This window comes from Metopolophium dirhodum, chromosome 9, assembly GCF_019925205.1.
Source record: "Metopolophium dirhodum isolate CAU chromosome 9, ASM1992520v1, whole genome shotgun sequence".
NCBI classification, from domain to species: Eukaryota; Metazoa; Arthropoda; class Insecta; order Hemiptera; family Aphididae; genus Metopolophium; species Metopolophium dirhodum.
This window is the reverse complement of record NC_083568.1, coordinates 20667816-20689039: the sequence shown is the minus strand read 5'-3', so window position 1 is coordinate 20689039 and position 21224 is coordinate 20667816. Positions and strand designations below refer to the sequence as shown.

The 21224-nt window shown below is 36.3% G+C and overlaps 2 protein-coding genes across 4 annotated transcripts in view; one reads left to right on the top strand and one right to left on the bottom strand.

Moving 5' to 3' along the window:
- The window catches only part of LOC132952946 (autophagy-related protein 16-1), a 176459-nt gene that overhangs the window by 17881 nt on the left and 137354 nt on the right, over positions 1-21224 (top strand). The gene's annotated exons all lie outside the window — the stretch shown is intronic.
- LOC132952945 (uncharacterized) overlaps positions 1-21224 on the bottom strand; it is a 35091-nt gene that overhangs the window by 5629 nt on the left and 8238 nt on the right. For both annotated transcript variants that reach the window (XR_009665540.1, XM_061025470.1), the window contains exons 2-3: positions 6766-7038; positions 3368-3569 (exon numbers count right to left, since the gene is read on the bottom strand). Coding sequence is in view for 1 of the 2 variants with exons in the window: in XM_061025470.1 (XP_060881453.1) it covers positions 3368-3569; positions 6766-7038 (475 nt within the window). In the remaining variant the exon portion in view is untranslated. The remainder of the gene's footprint in view (positions 1-3367; positions 3570-6765; positions 7039-21224) is intronic.

The following is a 21224-nucleotide window of genomic DNA, read 5'->3' as shown; positions in this document are numbered from 1 at the left end:
GAGCCATCGCAATCTATTGCAGCGTGTGTATGTCAGTGGTTCGTTATCTGACGGTGGCAACGGTCCATTTTTTGTTTGTTGCAACTACTTGGACGGTTGCCAAACTAGGAGTGTGCCTATATTAAAACGTAGTGGCGTATGCTTATCATTCGTATACTATAATGTAATAACGATATGTTTCTAATTATGTGATGACTTTGCAGAATACAATTATATACGTATGTATAATGTATATATTATAATATGTATATTCACACGTATTATTATATAATTAATATTTCGAATATAGATATTTTATCATTCAGTATGATTTGATTCCGTAAATAGAATTGCAGGCGTATTAAAACATTATGCGATTGGTTTAGCCGTCCGTAAACCAGTTGACCTGTGTCCGTCGAAATGATGGTTCGTGTATACTGGTAGGAGCCATAGGGACTTATTAAATTAAACGCGCACACTTTTGGATGGATTTAAAAAATAAAAAATGTATTACTTTTTTTCGTCAATCGGGCTAGTCTTAGTTTTGTTTTTACATATTTTATAAATCTGCATTTTAAATTTTAAAACGACGGAAATTATTTTTTGTGACAGCTACCTAATTGGTCTGGGATATGACGAATAAAATGTACAATGCATAATTCACGAAGTCTTGGGACATTGAGCAAGGACACTATAAATGTCAAAAATATTTCTGAGAAATAGTTTAAAAAAGGAGTAGGTAGGTAATAGTAAATAAATTATTAAGTATAATGAAAATCATCTTTAGTAGTGAATCACATGCCATGTATACACAAGTAATTGGCTTCCACATAATAACGTCGTTGGTTGTAACGGTTAAATAATAACCCTATATACGTTTTTGTTACGCGGAACTCCTATAAAAATATCATTGAAGAGTCTGCCATTCATTGAAGTATTCCGACACCTCGGCGGCCACGGAGTGATCGTAACAACGAATTTACGGTGAAAATTTGTGTTGTCGTTAATTTACAGGCGAATCGTACACCTACACCTATCTACGGTTTACCTATGTACACACGGATGCAGTGATGTTAAACGTAAACGACGAACATTCCGGTCGAATCGGAACTGCGCTGGACTTTTGTGTCGTGTATATCTAACTTATGCGCGTATTATATACGTCATCTTTAAATAATAATAAAGATAGAAGAAGACATTCCGAAAATTCCGGTTTACAGTAAAATCGAATTTTCGCAAAACACTAAAAATGTCAGAGGATATTACAATAATATAATAATATTATTATACTGCAGCACGATATTAAAATGTGCGCCAGTAGGGCAGCAGAGGCAGCTGGCTGCAGCAGTAGGTGAACAAGCTCCGACGACCACGCCGATGACGACTAACCGGTTTCTGGTAACCTTCGTCGTGTCGCCCCGAGAGAACCGTCGACGCGAACCGCTCCGTTCCGTGCAAATCTGCCGTTGTGCGTTTCGCCCGCAGTCCCGGCGCTTAGTAGGCCGATAAACTCATTAATATAATAAATATTATACACCGAACACGACGACGACAAATCGGTTGTAGCGAAACACCATCACACACGCGGAAAATGACGCAATACACGTGTAATATAATATAATATTATTATGAGAATAGGAATCGAATACTCAGAAACGTATTATAATAATATAAAACGATGCGATGTGATATTATTATTTATTTGAATTTTCTATTGGATTTGTCATGCGGACGTCCCGGCGAGTCAATGACACGTTTTAATTTCCATTATCCGCACGGACTGTTGCTGGATGGGACGCGGTTCTTTCCCTCCCGATGATCCGATTCAGATACGTAGGTTTATATATATCTACTATTATTATTATCATAAATAATATCATGAGAATACCACACGCTACATAGGTAAATCGTAAATGTATAAAATATGTACGCGCGACATCAACTACGATAATAATAATAATAATAATAATAATAATAATCCGTCTTCATTTTCATACGTTATTCGGTCAGAGACACGTTTTTTTTTATTCACACTTACAACATTATACACCTATATGTTCGTATAACAATATGTCCGTGAATATTATATACATATATTACAGTGATCGTCGTCGTACTCGTACATATAATAGTCGAAACGTATAGGTGTATTGGAATGTTTCCAACGCGCATTATTCCCGTTTTACACGTTTTCGTTACATTTTTTTTTTTATTCCCAGTGGATTGCAAATTCAGCACGGTGATAATAATAATTAAATAAAATCGTGCACTTTGGAAATCGACCGGGTTAATGTGACACGATCGATGAGTGGATTGGGGGATGGGTGGTGGTACACACGACACACTTGCGCATATTATATCGATCTGATGGAATGTCAATTATTACCTTTTCGGATAAACGTCGTGTACGCGTTCATATATGTGTAGGTGGGTGAACGGACTGTTATAATATGGTCATATACGCTGTGTATAAATTATTATACAATACAGTTATTATAATAGTTATGATAATGTTATTAGTTTTTCGTGTAAAATGTATAAGTACATACGTACACGTTGTTTGTTTTTTTTATCTCACATACACTTACGGAATTGTTATTATAGGACCGTTAAAATAATAATATAAATATTTTAAAATTTGTAACACGTGACTAATCCTATCACTTTTATATTTTTACGTGCAAAACGATTCGATTCAAAACTATTGTTGAATGTGTGTGGAGATGTGCTCGTGAAAAAAAAACGATATTCGTTGGCCCGTGATTTTGGTGTAAGCTCTATAATTTATTTACCTCCTCTATCATTGATTTGGATACCGTTAAAGAATCATTTGCGTGCGAGGCGCTTAAGTGTTGTTTTCAATGTTCATTGTTTGTCGATCGTGATCGCGGGAAAAAATCTGATCCCGTCCGTGTATTAAGCGAACCGAGTTAACGGTCACCTATTGACGAACTCTTTAAAGCTCAATTCATATAAAAACGTGTTTTTCGTACGACGATAAAGCTAATTGCGGAGATTCTATAGTTATATTGTGCGTAGTAGTGCCGTGGTTGTCTTTAATTTTTCTTTTAATTCGTTTTTATTAATTAATTCCCCTTTAATTTTAAGCCATTTGTAAAACCTTCAGTAGCAGATTACTTTTCTCATAAATTTTTTGATAAATTAATTTTTTTTTTTAGTCTTACAATTATATTTTTAAGAAAATAATATTTAAAAATATTTTCTTCTGATTAAGAACACCATTTTTGGTGCTCCAATCATATTTAATATGTAAGATTGTTTTCGAGGTTTACCACGTGTTCCATGTATTATTAAACTGATATTATAGCAAAGTATACAAGGCCACAGTAGTTTATTAGAGCATAATATTATATCTGATTGTACTTACCGACAAGAAAATTCTCTTTCGCCTAGACACAGCTCCAAGCAGTCCTGCCTCGACGTTGCGGCTAGCTTTTTCTTGCCAAACCCTTTGAGCTTGTAACCCTGCACCCGGTCGAAACACCAGGCTCGTTCACATGGCTTTATACCCAAACATGTCTTTTGTGCGTATATTGTAAACACCGGAAACTGTGACTTGCTTAACGCTCCTATAAAAAAAAAGTATAAATGAGTAAATAAGAAAATCGTGCGCGTTAAATATAATAATATGGGTACTGTGTATATATAGTTTGTCGCCGTGCGTATCTGAACGCGCATCTCCGGGGATCATAAACGTGACGCGTATTTTAATGTAAAATATCGGTTGTTTGGAAAATCCTGCGTGGTATCTACCCATTATTACAATATTATGTGTATAATAATATAGTTACGAGGAACGGTGTATTGAATAATTGTATTGTGGTTTGCGGATTAGCGGAGAAAACTCCACAGAGCACTTACAGGGCTTAGATTTATTCTATATGCGGTACTATACAATTATATATTTAACATAATATAATATGCTGCGGTATCGTTTTTACGGTGTCTCATAATTTTAGCGTTTATTTGTCTCTAATTGATTTAAATAATACAATGAGTATTATGATCGCGCGGCGTTTTAGATAGGCTATTCAGGTACACCACTGTCCCGGGTCAATTTTTTTCGATAGGTATATAATTATTATAAATTATGATATTTGTTCGTGAAATTCTATTATAGAATTAATTATGATACTTGCGAAAATCCTGATTCACCCTGAAGCTATGACCTAAGCCTGGACCCGAAACTTAATTTGTACCCAGGTTAGTCTAGGTTACCATAGCTAAAACTTGGATTAATTTTTGTATTAAGCGTAAATAATAATATGAGATGTCACTACACACGATCCCTCACTCGTTTGTCGATGAAAACAATTGAACCGTTCGTCGTTTTCGTTGATCTGTGGGATGGGCGGGGAGGCACCGTTTATCGCGTGGTTAATCGTCTGCGCCCGAGGCACACCGCGGCGGCGTTTAGGTAATAATCAATGATTGGGCTAAGGACACGTACAATTGATAAAGAAAATCCGCGCCTGAATACACTGAGGCGTGTATAAATATATGTATATATATATTATATAATAATAATAATAACAACAAAATATCGTGATAATAATAATAATAATCGCTTCGGTTTAAACCGTGTCCGAACATGACCGTCGGCCGATTATCGCGTTATCCCGTTTTTCGCGCATCTCGCGGTCGTCGACATCCGACAAAAATAACGAAATATTATCGACGAAGTGAAAAAAAACCCCTTGGCGGCCAACGTCATAAATTGTTTGTTCCGCGAAAATGCATAAACGGCCGAATACACCGCTCCGCCCACTGTTGCAGTTACTCTTTGGTCGCGCATTTATCATCATCTAATTCGCTAAAAATCCAATCTGTTTACATTTTTCGTTGCCCAACTATTGCTTTTTGTACGCGAATACCTATTATATATAATGCGCTTAATGTACTTTTACAGCTATTATATATTATACTCCGAATTTACAAAAATATTACTATTAATATTAATAACTAAGTTAATTATTAACACGGTCTTACAAATTTCGCGTGAACAAAATGGTGAAAATTATTTATACATTTATTAGAAAACGGGACAAGTCCAATCCAAATTTTGAATAGTAATAATCTTAAAACCTTTTTTATCACACACAATTTTGAAGACCCTGTAAATCATTTCTCTAGGAGGTTGCTGTATCGTAATGTAGCTGTCTGGTCAAATTCGAATTCGAACGTTCATGTGAAATTCACAATAACTGAACTGTTCGTGATGTCAAGAATAATGTATAGAATAAACGCGCTTTGTTTACCCGCAGGTTTGGTATCTACTATATAAAATATTTGTATGTTTTTGTATAAGTATTTTAATATAGTTAGGTATTCGTCGTACCGCGATCATGAATGCGATTTGTACGATGGAAATTGAGTCGTTTTCCGTGACGCTCGATATCGGAGAAACGCGTGTACCACTCGTAACGCCAATTTGGTTTATTTAAATCACGACCGGCGATCGTCTCGCCACGCCACTTCGTCGTTGTGAGTTCGCGTTGGAGAACCGTTTAACGGCTGGGCGAGGACGCGGAAATATTATATAAAATATGTATTATACGTCTAACCGCCCATATAGTGTATAGGTAAGTATTCGTATAATATATGACCCGACAGTCGATAACCAGGTTATAGTCGTATACCTATATTATATATTATATATACAGCTTTCTGATGTTTACAGAGACTGGGCGTTTAGCGAGTGTGCAATATTAGAATTGATTATTAGAACCGATAGAGGTCGACCTCCGCTGAGAAAACGCGCATAATATAATAGGCATATGCATTTGTATATTTTGTATATAAAGCTCGAGGGGTTAAGACGACTTTGGCGCATCACGACGACACGGCACTATCTACCCATGTACAGTATGTATAATATGTACATATATATGTGGCGCGCGTTCGTGCTACCGACCTATAACCGGATAGAAGCAGCGTCGACACTCCCACGATATCTACGCCCGCGCACCTTTTATCCTCCCTCCTACCCACCCCATGGTCATGCCAACTCACAAGATATCATCCCAGACACGCACCGTGCAGTATTCGCGCGTATTCCATGTATATATATATATATGCATCATGTGTGTGATATCGTGTTGTTATTATTATATGCGTGTAATTATCGTCTACGCGCATATATATTATTATTAGCCTAATGTAATAATATAATATTATACAGGCCGATTCTCTTAACACGGAACACCCATCGTTCCGGTAAAACTTTTCGAGTGTGTTCTCTACATGGGCTCGTAACACTCGCTATATTATAATATACTAAAATACTAGGTTTCTCCCTTGCGGCCTTACAGAACAATTTAATTTTTGTAATCGTGACGATTTTTTAGGGTTTTTTTTTCAACGACGACGGACCCGTTATTTTAATTTCGTATGTTGGAGCTTTATTTTTCTTACCTATATTATAAATAAGGAATATTGAACTAAAATTGTATTTTTCTTAAGTTATGACTTGACATATAGCTGTATTCAAATTGTTATAGTTTCATATATTATTATACTAACTTTATAGGTATAGATACAATATCTAAAACTGTAAATGTTCAACGTACCTACTTATTAATTATTTATATCAATTATATTTATGTAAACATCGATATATTCTGAATCGGGATATAAAATGAAACATTTATTAATCGTCGATAAAAATTATTATATTATTAATATTATCTGCACACAAAACGATGTATCACATTATATATTATTATATGTTTCCCTAAACCGTCCATCATGTGAATATTATCTTACCTGGATATGCGTCGGCGTTCGATGAGAACATCACACACAGACCAGTCTCGTAGTTGACCGATTCACATGTGTCGTTCGCGTGGCATGCCTCCAGGCAGTCGGTCAACATCAGCGTTCCGGGTATGCTGTCCAGCAAGTCATCGGGCGCCGTGAACACGTACCCCGTAACCAACTCGAACCCCGTCATGTCGGCCTCGCAGTCTTGCAAAGAAGTGGCTGACGCCATCGTCAGCATCATGAAACACGCGTACAGCGCGCTCATGCTAGCCTTGTCTGAAATGAAAAGGAAAAAAAAAATTTTAGAAAAAGATGATTTTGTAAAAACTAAAATCGGCAGCAACGGAGTTACCCATTAAACCACGATAACCGCCAGCGGCCCACACACGTCGGTATATTAAAAACCCATCCTGGTATAATAATAATAGTATACCTATCTATCACGCGCCGTGTATGCGGGTGGAGAGAAAAAATTTCTCGAACGCAAATTGGTGCCGCACGAAAAAATGATACACGAGCGCAAGCTTAAGCCGTGTCTACTTATATATTATTATAAAATATGATAATAATATAATATATTATAATATGCATTTCGTTTTTTCTGCGCGTGTGACCAGAGCGAGAGCATTTATGACATGTTTGCATATTTACTATGCAGCTGCACGCCGCACTGCACCTGTTCGATCTACGTATTATTATAATAATATATATAAATAAATATGGATTTTAGAGAAAGACCGAAAATTGCTGAGTGATGTATGAATGTTATAACCAGTAAAACTAAAACCCCTGCGACCCTTATATCGTCGTCTCGTTAATCTTGTTTACACACTGCTGTAGTGGAATGGCAAAATAATATTATAACAAAATGTCAGAAAACAACGGTGTTATATCCATAATAATGTTACTGTTTCTGTCATTTCAATATTAAATTGAATTCACTGGGATCCCCGTAATAGGGTCTTTAAAAATATTTTACCTTTAAATTTGATTATAAGTCAAATTATTCTACTTGATAATTATAACAAATTTGTAAATTATTCGTTAGTTATAGGTGGAGACAACTGCACATAGGGTCCTCTTAAGAGGTTACGGACAGGATACGGACAGACGATTTTAACTCCATTTTTAGACAAAAAAATATAATATTAGTAATCAGCATTTCATACCTATTATAATATATAGAATTTTAACAGACAAATTAACCATATAAAAGACAAAGACTTTTAAAAAGCTGCAATGTTTGTGATGTGACTTTGCTCTTTACTCTCATCCATGAAGATGTCCCTGACCGCACTGGCTATATGGTTGGAACCTGCAGCTTATTATTTTTAGCGGGTATGTATGGTATACCTAATAATTTATATCAAGTCCTATGATTATTTTGTCGATTTGCAGCAGTACATATTATAGTGGTACTGCAGCAGTGGGCGTTTTGGCTCTAGGAAATCGCTTTCCGCGATCGTTGCTGATCGCCGTGAACTCATTTTCGTCGCGTGTCCACCTTGGCGTGTCGCTTCTTGCGCGAAAATCGCCGTTTTAGCGTGATGTATATACTTGGTCATCGCGCTATCGTCGGTAACCGTCGACGTAACTCGTGCGGATCGACTTATCTCTCTCTCTCACTCCGTCGTCTTAGTACACACATACTAATAATAATAATAATAATAAGACGGGTATTCGTGGTATACGGACACGCGGGTTTAGGTTGTACATACCATGCTCATTATGATATTATATACCTGCAGCCGTCGTCCGAAGAAACGGTCGATTAACACGTGTGCGCCTCTGTCGCTTACGCCCTTCGACCGTGCACCGGTGCATAACTCTATATCGTAAGGTAATCGTTGCGGTTGGACCATATGACACATATTTTGTACACACATATTATATACGAATATAATAAATAAATATATGCGAATAACGGGGATTTCGTACAATAATAACAATAATGTACTGAGAATGCCTCGTTGTGTTCAACGGCCCGTTTTAATATACTCGCGTCAACGTTAATACAAACACCCAACACACTGGCTGAACGACGAATATGATATTATCTGCACACAAAACGATGTATTACATTATATATTATTATATGGTTCCGTCCACGAAAAACTGCAATTATATTACTGCAGTTACCTGCGGGAATTGACTTCCGCCGATCGACTGTCTTAATAATAATAATTATTAGGACTCCTGCACTAAAAACGCATGAATAAGTATGCATTTATAATAAAACAAAAAAAAATTTCTAATTTAAATTTTTATGAAATAATATGAGCTAATAACTCCAAAAATCTACTATATGCCAAAAATACCAAATCACCCAAAATATGATAGATATATGCACTATTCAACTTTATATTTTTATTACTATTATTATATGAAATAGTTTTGTACCTCACTTAGTACTTTTTCCAATTTATATCAAAAAATTCATGCAAATGCATGAACTTATCGTCCTGAATTCATAATAATACCCTGTGTGTGTGTGTGTGTGTGTGTGTGTGTGTGTGTGTGTGTGTGTGTGGATATGAAATCCGGCGTATTCGTTTTACCGTTAATAAAACACGAAGAAAAAAATATTGTAATAACACGAAATAAATAGCGTACGACTTCTTAACGTCCAATACATCAGCTGCAGTTGCCGTATAATCGAAGAGAGGTTTTTAATGATTTTTTTTGTTGTTTCGCGTTACCGGAGTTTAAAAAAAACGCGTTATTTAATTTTACCGACGGCGTCCTCGTATATATAACTTTTTATTACATACATCATCATTATTATTATTATACTATCGTATAATAATAATATAATATATTATATTATTATAGTATAAAGATTACGTGGAGACGTGAAGTAAATATGGTGAAAAAATTATTAAAAATAACCGAATTCTATTGTAATTTAAAATTTTCTGCAGGTATAATAGAAAAATCGCGCGCAGTAAAAATATTACTGACTATACCTACCTACTTTTTCTGTTTTAATTTATATTTAATATCATTAGGTAATTGCATATCGGAGATCTATAAGTAAAAATATATACACTCGCGACTCGCGTCATAAATACATTTCTTAGGTTTACAGTAGGTATTTAAATGTTAGTAAATGTTAAAAAAAAAAAAAAAAACATAATTATCTAGGAACACAAATAAATTATAATTTTAGCGATATCTGCAGTATAATAATCTATGGTTTGGCACCTTTGACGATACGTCAAGATCCTTTCAATAAAAACGATTCAGCTCTTAAAGATATAATGGTTATCAGTTATTTTTGATGACATGAGCATAAGCAACTGCTGTTAATCGTGTATTTCGATTTCAAGTATTCAAATTATATGCAATACGTTCCTAATCAGCATTCCCCATATTATTTCTATTTTTTTAACTGTGTGGTGATTTTTTTCTCAAACGTTATATACATATTATATACATATTACATACCTAATAATTTTGTACTGATTTTTTTTTTTTAATTCGGACTTTTATCCGAGAGTACAATATTATATTAGCACGGTACAACGGTGCTTTTGTGTGACATATATTATGCTCATTACGTTCGTTGAAAAACAACTGCTGGTTAATACGCATGTGGTATGGGGGAAGGGAGGATGTTTAGAAACGCGGTAAAAAGATGATAAAAAAAAATTAAACTAATTTAAACTAAATTTAACCGTTTATATGAATTCGTAGACATTAGTGTATAATTTGTAATAGTTTATGGTTTAATATATTATTATGTTAGTAAATGCGTTTTAGTTCGGTTCGAGATATTGTAATATTACAGTTGTTCGCGGTCCACCAAGTACCGGGTCTACCGGGGTAATCCGGCGAGATTGATTACATTTTTGTATTTTTGGTACATGATGTATTATTATTTATTATATTGCACTAGAGTCTAGAATGTTACGGTACTGCAGATAATCGCTCGTCTTGATAAGTATACGTATATATATACTATTCTAGAATACACATTAATGGACAGTCGACGCATATTTAAAGAATGTTTTTACGAAATTTATTTTAATTTTTATCTTTCTTCCCATTTTATAGAGTTGTTCTACTAACACGGACACCGAATTATACATCTTCCACCGATCGATTTGCTAAATTTTTTCGATGACTTTTCCGGACAGTTTCATATAATAATGCAAGAAATTCTATTCGAATATCGAACCGTTTGACGTGGGATCGTGTTAACGTTATGGTAGGACTAAAACTAAATAATCCGTTTGTTATACGATTCGGGGGGACGGAGTGGCCGAGCGGACTAAGGCGTCGCAGCCGACCCGAGTTCGATACCTCGGCCGCAGGCGGCATTTTTCTTCGGGCAAGTTACGGTGTCCGGAGAACAAGTGGCGCCATCCCCCCACCCGGACCATGGCAGAAACCTACGGGTGCCCCATTTGAAATTCTGCCAAAACACAACACACACGTGTACCAACCTACCCAATTTAAAAACCTACAGTGCCCTCCCCACACCCAATGGCCTGTTGCCGTGGGTTACCCAATTAAAAAAAAAAAAAAAATAATAAAATAAAATTCGTTTTTTATTATAATTTACAATTTTATATTCTATTATATGAATGCATACGACAGTTTAATATTGGGCGATCTAGAGTTTTTAATCACAAAACGAACTGAATGCACTGCAACAGCCACGGATACTCGTTTTTAGCAAGATCTGTATAAGTACTTAGTTTTTCCGCGCCGATTTTTATTCGCCCACCGGACTCACCATAAATATTAAATTATTAGTAATTTCCACTTCGGGAGTGCACGTCTACATATATATATATTATTTATACCATAAACGATCTATCTATAACGAGAACGCGGCATAATATTATGTTATAAAGTAATATATTTATACCGCGTAACGGCGAGTTTGCGCCGGAGGCGTACGCCACGTCTGCAACAGTGTATTTATAATATTATTATCGTGCGTGTGTACCTACACGAAACCAGTTTTTCGTTGGATTTTTTCTATTCCGAATTTGTTTTTTATTTCATACATACTATATACCTATATAATATTATATTCCGATTTTAATGAGACGCGCACTTCTCGCGGACGGCGGCGACCCGGTCGTGTCCAACACGGCCCACTATAAAATATACACCATAGGTGGATACCATGCGACCGCTGCGGGTTGGCGGAAACGGATGCGATTCGGGAGTCAGCGGCGGCGGTGGTGGTGTGCCGTACGGCCGTTCCTGACCTACATTGTGCTGCAGTATACGGACCCGCTGCATAGGACGATTGTTAATCGAATGATGTGTTTCTGTGCCTGAAGTAAAGCGTAATAATTGAAAAAAAAATAATAATAATAAAAACGTGAAGCAATCCGTTGCTCTTCTCGTCGCAGCGCAAATAATAATGGACGGGATAAAAAAAATATATTTATAAAAACCGTCCGCCTTCGACACGTATATTGTGTCCCGGCCGATATATATATATATATATATTATATATTATATGTAATAACAAAAATGCAATTAAATAAATCGTCGTCGTGGTCATTCTCTGTCTTCGCGCGCGATGTGTTTTCGTGCGCACCCTTCGCCGTTGTATTATTATTATTGTTGTTGACTTTTTATATAATATAATGTATTTTCTATACGTTTTTTTCGGAATTTTATTTAAGATCTCAGATGGTCGGCCCGCTTTCCTATAATTATATATTCTAGGAGGATGCCATTGTTGCGGACCGAGACGTTCGTGCATTATATTATATTATATCTCCGCGACCGCGATCGCTGCAACAATATAATATATTATAATAATAATGAGATGATCTCGCTTCGGTCGAGGAGACGGGCGCGAATTGTGTCCAGGGAAACGGCGTTTTTCGTTTTTTTACTGTGAAGACGCACGACGTCGCTGTTGTGTTATGACAAAAGTATGTATATTGTATGTAATATGATAATATGATATATATATTATGTTTATACGTTTCCATATCGTTATTGACGCGTCCGAATATCGTACAATTATTGTTGAATTTCATCGAAACGTTTCGTCGTGTCGATATTGGTCATCTATTTTGTCCTTGCAAGATGATGTCGTAGGTATATGTAAACACTGTATTGCTAAGTAGGTTTTCTGCGTATTAATTTTTTTCTTCCTGTATTCGTAATACACTGCTCGTGAAATTTTTAATAGGTACACGTGTATTTCCGTTGTACGAGAGGCGCGGAGCGTACAAGACATTGCAGGAATCAGATACGTACCCACTCTTGTAGTATCATCAATCTTCAGTAGGTACATTGAGTACACAAATTGTTGCGGATCGTTGATAGTGTTTAATGTTCATCGACAATTTGTTTGCATCAATTATAGACATAGACGACACGAATAAACCTATGGTAATGACTAATGGATTTGGCGGACACCCGACTTGCTCGTCCGTTATTATTTGGCAAAAAGTCGTTTTGATAAAATATTCTATTATAATATTGTATTATATTCACATCGACGGTGATAATTATTTTATGACGGTTCTCCCGTGACCGTGCGCTCGGCGTTCGTGGGAAACGCGCATTACTCGGATTACACCTAATAATAACTGTGAAATAGTTATAATAATAATTAATAACAAACGGCTAGCCGTCGACCGGTTAATTCACCCGAAAGCGACAGAATTTTGAAGTTGAACTGTGGCATGCGCGGATATTTATTCTATTCGTTTATGCGTGTGCACAACATTATAACTTACAGATTCAATGATCATTATGAAGAAAAAAATCATATACTGACGAAAACAATACGATGGCCGCCAATAATAATAAAAATAATAATAGTGTGTTTTCTGACCGGAAATATTTCGTTTTTCCACAACCCAATCAAAACGGCATTCCATTAAAGAAGGGAGATTTCTCTGGTGCACTAGTACGTGTTCGATTCGTTCCGAGAAGAGAAACAAAAACGGTGCGGAAACAAAAACGGGCGCGCGAAAAATAAATAAGAAATGCTTCTTTTTACATTATTACCGGGCAACAAAAGAAAAATTGGCGCGCGATGAACACAATGAGTCGTCGCCATCGTAAGTGTAAAAAAAACAAAACGTACATACTCTTGAACTTCTGCAACACGCACGTCGTGTGCTGCACAGGTATAGATAAGCATAATAAAATAATATTAAAAGAATAAACTATAATATTAATATGTAGATGCGTTGTGCATCTGACGACAGTTTATTATAATAACGTGTGTCGCTGGAAAATGTCGACACGTGTGCCGAAAAAAACTTTTTCTACTGCCTGCCTGTTGAAATTAATTTTCTAAGCTTCCGATTTCCTAATGTCACATCGTCCTATAATACCTTATATGTCACGTCATCGGAAATTATTAGACGTAATATGATATTTGATGCTGCGTCCCTGTAATTCATATGCAGCGGATGCTGCAGTTTTGTTGTCGGATCGAAAAAATCTATATAGAAAATGTCAATAATTTATGGTAATACAATAAATTATGATCTCGAGCTGATTTCGTCGTATAACTGCTCAGTGATTATTATTTAGAGTATAATGTACTATTTATACCCGTCATAATCTCCATTATCTTAACGCTCGGTTAACTACAACTATTGTCGCCGTGTAGTGTTGAATGTTGAATGTACATTATTGTACAGGGTAAAAATGATCTATCGGATTTTTTTAAACAATTTTTTGTTTTATTATATTTAAAGTTTTTAGTTTTAGAGTGGTAAATGACGCATAAAATAAAATAATAATATTTGATATGTATAGTTTATGGTACTTATAAAATATAGTAAAACTTCCATTATAACGTACTTCCATTTAACGAAATATTTTTGAGAACCAAACTAAATGTATTCAATTCTTTTTAACAAATTTTCTATAATACGATTTTTTTTATGGACGTTGCACTGTATTTTCTATAAAATGATATCTATATTGGTTGCACGAATAACATCTATAATCGATAGTAAATTTCGTTCCATAATTGCTCCAGTATTTAAGCTGTAATTGATTCCGTGGTTGATGATAACATACATTATATAACGATACATATCTCAAAAATAAGTATTCAATGAATAATTTTGAATAATTCTGTATACATTACTCAGATACCCCTGTCGTCCGCCAATGGGCCTATAAATTATAACAATTTATACCCGTTTCTTGTTTAACACGCATTGGCGAAAATTGATTGAGACTTAGATCCCCAAAAATATCCCCTAAATCAAGTCATCTTCAAATACTTATCTAAGTAATAATATTTTTCATGCAATTTTGAAATAATACTCAATAACAATATTTAAAATTATGTTTTAGTGGTTCAGTATTTCTGATAGGTGAAATAGCAACACAGGTGATAGGCATTACCTATTGTTTTTTTTGTAGAAAATGTGGCTAGGTAATATTTTACCATATGTGTTTGTCTGCTATTATCTTTGCTTTTAAATAGATTTATAGATCTACAATTGAATGTAAATTAAACACTTTATCTTAAAATTTTTTTTTATATTTGTATTGTGACGACTATAATAGTTGGTGTGAGGGGATTTATTAAGACCTAAAGAGTTTGGGGTATTGGCGCCTATGAATTAACATGGTGTGTTTAGGTACCTACCATAACAACAATCATAAATATTACATATTACATATTATTATAATATCGACCTAGAATATCTGTATTTTCGCATTAAATCTTAAAATATGGTTCGTCCGCTGTGACTGTTCTTGTACATTCGGTGTATAAAATCGCGCGATCGCGACCGGAAAACACGGATCGCGGCGGACATGACGTCGCACAAAATATGGGTCATTATTGCTTTATTATTACCTTTTTGTTATTATTATTATGTATATTTTCGACGTCTGTGAAGGAGGCTCGCAGCGGCAATGTCAGCGGGCGCGTCGTGCTCCGGCGCGGTCGTGACAGCGGCGGCGCGCGCACAACGTCCTATTGTACACGCCAACGGCAAACAATGACGACGACGATGATATTATCGTACAGCCTTTCCAAACTAGACGTCTCACTATAATATATCGTATTATTGTATACTTTGGCGGTGGCGGTTCAGTGATGATGTCGGGCAGACGACCGCCGTCGCCGCCGTAGCAGCTGAATAGATTCGTCGTCTTTGACCGCTCGGGTAGGTATAAAAATAGTAAAGTACACACAACACACACTCGGACTGTCGTACACGACGGCTGGTCGCAAAACGGCATCGGTCGTCGTCGTGAGAGATTGGAGTAGATTCCGTGGCAGCGTCCCGGCGTCCATCGTGAACGATATCGATTTGGCGGATTAATCGGGGGAAATTTCAAATATCGCAGATCGCAGATGAATCAAATTTATAGGTATACCCAAGTAGTTATAATATGTAACACATTATCGAATCTATACGTACTATTCACGGAAAACGAATCGCCTCTTGCACTTGTGATGTGGCGCTCATTTCGTCAATTGTTGTAATAATATAATATACCGTTACAGCAACACTATGATGTCCTATATTATATTGTCACCTATATATATATATATCCGTAAAACATACATACAGAGTTTGAAGGAGTTCGAGGAGGGATGAGGGGGAGCGTAAGGGGACAGAACTTCAATGCAATTATTATTTATCTTTTGAAAGCGCCCCTACATTATATGGGACGTTTTGTTTTACGATTTTTTTTTAAATTTAAATTATTCTTGTTATTTTTACTCTGCTAAATTGTATTCAATAATGAAATATCGTTTAAATTTAATGCGATGAATTATAGGTAGGTAAGACTTACCTATTATTATCATAAATACTGCTATTAAATAAAGACAATAAACATTATTACTCGTATATTGTAATAATTTTTTGATGATTTATGTTTAAGGGTACGTAGGGCTTCGCCTCCACTTTGCAAGCGTTGTGTTCAATAATTTAAAGATACGTTGTGTTCTTTTAAGCCCAGAAGTCCCTCTTCTTTTATGATGATTTCCAATATATACGAGCACTGCACAACGTATGAATATGAACATATTATATGCAACATGCACACAATGCACCGCGGTGACGCGTATAATACAAATAACGTGTAACCTGTTATTATGATAATACAATATTGTCTTTGGCCGAATATCGTCGTTACCGCAGATGTGTGTGTGTGATGATCCGACGCGTCGGCGATTCACGGCGGCGTATCGACCTACCGTCGACGATCTACAGTTATGCGCTCTCTGCTCCTCCTCCATACGCTCCTCCAGCAGGCCGATCGGTCGATACGTGACGATATGTACGAAACGTTTTTCACGTGTGTGTGTGTATGAGTGTGTGTGTGTGTGTGTGTGTGTGTGCGCGCGCGCGCGTAAAAACGTCCAACATCTTCGTCGTACAGAAAACGGGGGAAAAAAATTACACAGATCGATAAAAAGAAAGAAAAGAATAAGGAAAGAAAGACAGAAAAAAACCGCTGCGTGTCATACATAGGTATATAATATGTGTGTGTGTGTATTTTGTTGATCTTCTCAAAGGTTTCGACTGTGAGAACCGTATATACCACCACTGTTGTAGGTATATATAATATATATACATACCACTATTACCACTATATTACCACTATGAATACACTGTTACAACAATACCGTCTCTGCTGCGCGGGTACATGTATTATACCATCTATATGTCTCGACTTCAAAGGGAGATGTAATATATTGCATCGTTAAACGTTTTCTGTGTGGGCAAACGGCGGGTCTCGTCATCGGCCGCCCACGGTAATTCGCACGGTGCGCGAGGAGCACGCTCACAGGCAGGCCATGCCACTATGCATTATAATGTACTGAATATATGTATTATGTGTATATATTATGGTAATATATTACGGCTCGTCGTAACAGTATAATATAATACATATAATCTAATATACACATTGTATTTACCCGTAAAATACTGTCAATAATGTAAACACACGCGGAGAAGTACATTTTATGTATATATTTGGTAGGTTTATACGCCTTGTATGCGGAAAGACGACGATCCGCAGCCGCGTGTTCGCGGTTTTCGTAATTTTTTTTCTTTATTCGCGTCTGTATAATCATCACTCAATATCTTATACGTCATGTATAACACGCGCGTATCATATTATCTATGTGCGATTGTAGGTATACCATCATAATATAATATGTGTACGGAGGCTGTTTTTTTCCGCGATCGAACACCACACACAAACCGGTCGCGTATACATAAATAATGCGATATAAACTGCGGATGATGCAACCGGTTTTTCGTGTACGGTTTGCTCCAAATCGCGATTATCTGTAACCGTCGGTAATACGCCTATCCTGCACTGCAACTGCACTATCGTATTCGTAATAATAATAATAATATTAATAATATATTATTGTGTGTCGTAAAACGTTACGATCGTATCGTATGCGCGTGTCTGTATCTATTATATTATACGTATGTGTATACGAAATTCGGTTAATCGCCCGTGAGAAACGCACAACGATATTGTACGCGATACTACCATCGAGCCGTGTTATAACAATCATAATAATAATAATATATAATTGAACGGCGGCGGAGTGTTCGCGACGAAAGGAATTCTCGACTAGGTTCTGTCCGATTCACACATACACATATAAGTATACACGTGTGTGCGCGCGCGCGTCCACTACCGACCGTACTGCATATGCACCGTTATTATATTATATACTCTCGCGGTCCGACCTTCCGAGGACTTCGTTATTTCCCGTATTCACAACAGATGGTTTTCCTGTTTATTTTTCCCGTATATGTATATATCGTCCGTCTATTATTATTATTATTATTGTCATTATATATTATTCCTTCCCTTACCCCCCCTGCACAGTCATATGTCACAGTGTTCGACGACGAGTTGCAGCCATGTAGCGAGATAGCGGTGGCGGTTATCTCCCCCCGCGATGGTTCCGAGGACGCGTACCTATTGATTATTATTAAAATATATACGCTACCGAACCGACACGATATTTTTCGGTAGGTACCTCCTATATACCAGTTTTCAAATACACTATTTTAAAAACAATCTAAAACCATTTATCCTGTTCTCGTATCATCATATCGCGGTTGTTCCGATCCACTATCAGAAATCGGCCCGCACGATAATCTTAAACAGATTAAGCGGTGCGCACACACTCGTTGAGTCTTTGAGTCTTATTGTGTCTGTATATAACGGTGGGAGGGGAGGGAGGCTGCCTAGGCCAAATCCTTATCCAGTTTACGTATTATCGTAGTACGTATAATGTGTACGGACCTGTTAGATAAATGCCATCATGTGAACCTATCTGCGGCGCGTACACGAGTTAAACTCGTGTATTAAACTGCGCGTGTAAGCGCGAGATAATTATAGGTGTAATGGATTATTATTATTTAATTTATTACGAAACGCGTATACATAGATATATATATTTATGTATAGAACATGAACGTACTACTAAAATATATTATAGTTATTATCATAATATCGCGAGAAACGGACGACCGAGAACGTCGGCAACGGTCAAATTGAATGTACCGAACGTACGTAATACGGTAATCAATATACTATTAGTATCATCAAGGTACTAATATATATTATACGATGCATGGACTGGTTCTCATCGTGCAGATGCGCGTGTATAAAATAATACGTACGATGGCACCGCGACAATTACCTATCCGAAACCGGTGTGTTCACTGTTCACAGTAAAATAATTATAATATCTTAATGATTTTTTCTGCCAAAAACACTTACCAATTCAGTAGTCTGTGGGAAGTTATTACGAATCTTAGTGGTGAACTGGATGAAATACATCTACATGTATCGTTGAGTCGAAAACGGACAAAAATGTGGCATTAATTTACTAGACGAAAATTTGGTGCGCACCGTGCACATTTCAATCAACTTATAGTGTATTATAAATTATATTAATGGAGTTTGCGGAAGAAATCGTGGACAGCAGAAAAACAAATTATACATTGGTACATATTAATATATTAAAATATATTATTATGTCAATGGAATAATGCTCTAATAAAATATATAATTTCGTTGTTTGAGCAAGTTTGCAAGTTCTATGCCGCCCCAGCCCACCACGCCGCCGCCGCCGCCGCAGTATATTGCACCTGTAGTAGTGCACACGCCGAGGTGTTAATATGACGTTGATTAATAGTTGCGACTGAGTCTCCGACAAACGATCGTCGTCAGCCGGTATACACACATATACACACCCACGGTAATGATGATAGTAATAATAATAATAATAATAATGTATACGCTAATTATTGTTTACCGATCATTAATCATAGCGCGTGAAACCGAGTAGGTACCTATAGTATAGTGGCTATATATTGTGAGTGTAGCACGAGTTGTCGACGAGTACCTTCCTATATAAATGTATATTATACCCATGCCTACCCCTGCGTGTGATGTCGTGTTTACGGATCTCACTCGGAAATACGATCGTAATATATAGTTGCAAGATGATTACGGTCTATGTATCGCTGGTTTGATTTTGATCGGTGGAGGGTGGAATACAATCTGCACGAGGTGGTTTTGTAACGAGTCCAATAATAATATGATGAATAGCGCATCCGTGACGTAAAAACAACAGTAGTATGTGCAAATCGTAGTATTATCATCTGTTCGGTCGTAGGTATTATATTCGCATGATGTATGGAATAGTGAGTGGAATAAAAAATTAAAACCATAGTGCGGCCGAGTGAATTTGTGCGGTGTGCTCGCGTAGTTCTAAAACGTTTGCGTATATATTAATAAACATAATAATGGTATTGGAAAGATTAAATTAATTCAACGTCAACCGAGATTCTTTCTACCCTACCGTTAAAAATGCCTATATAATACATGTATATTAAGTATACGTATAGCCGTATAGGTACTAGGTATATCATTCCTTTATTTAGGTGAGCGTGCGTACGATAAAATATTATGTACTGCTGTTTTTAAAAAAAAATCTTCTCGGGGTACCCTTTAACTACCAAAACTTAAAGTGTATAACCTATAAAGTATATAATATATAGGTATACTACAATAAATTAATTTTACATAAAAATAAATGTTCGACAAACATAAAAACTGATCGAGTATGGCAGTATTCATATTATTATTATACGACATTATTAGTTTGTTTATTACATACGCATCGTATAGTGCAGTGTTATATATTATTAATTACGATGGTCGACCAGTCAATCTCAGTTGCTATAGGAAATAAATTGGTATTATACCACTAGGTACCTACAAGTGCAGCTCGTATGTTCACCGTTATCACGCGATGATCGTTATACTGTTTTTTTTTTAATTTTCTTACCACTGAAACGTTTTGGAAATGTCGTTATTTAACGCCATAACGGAGTTGCGTACGCGCGAGCGCAAGTGCACATCATAATAATATATATGTATATATTATTATTATTCACGACATAGCTAGCCACGCGACCGCGGTCGTCGATTGACTG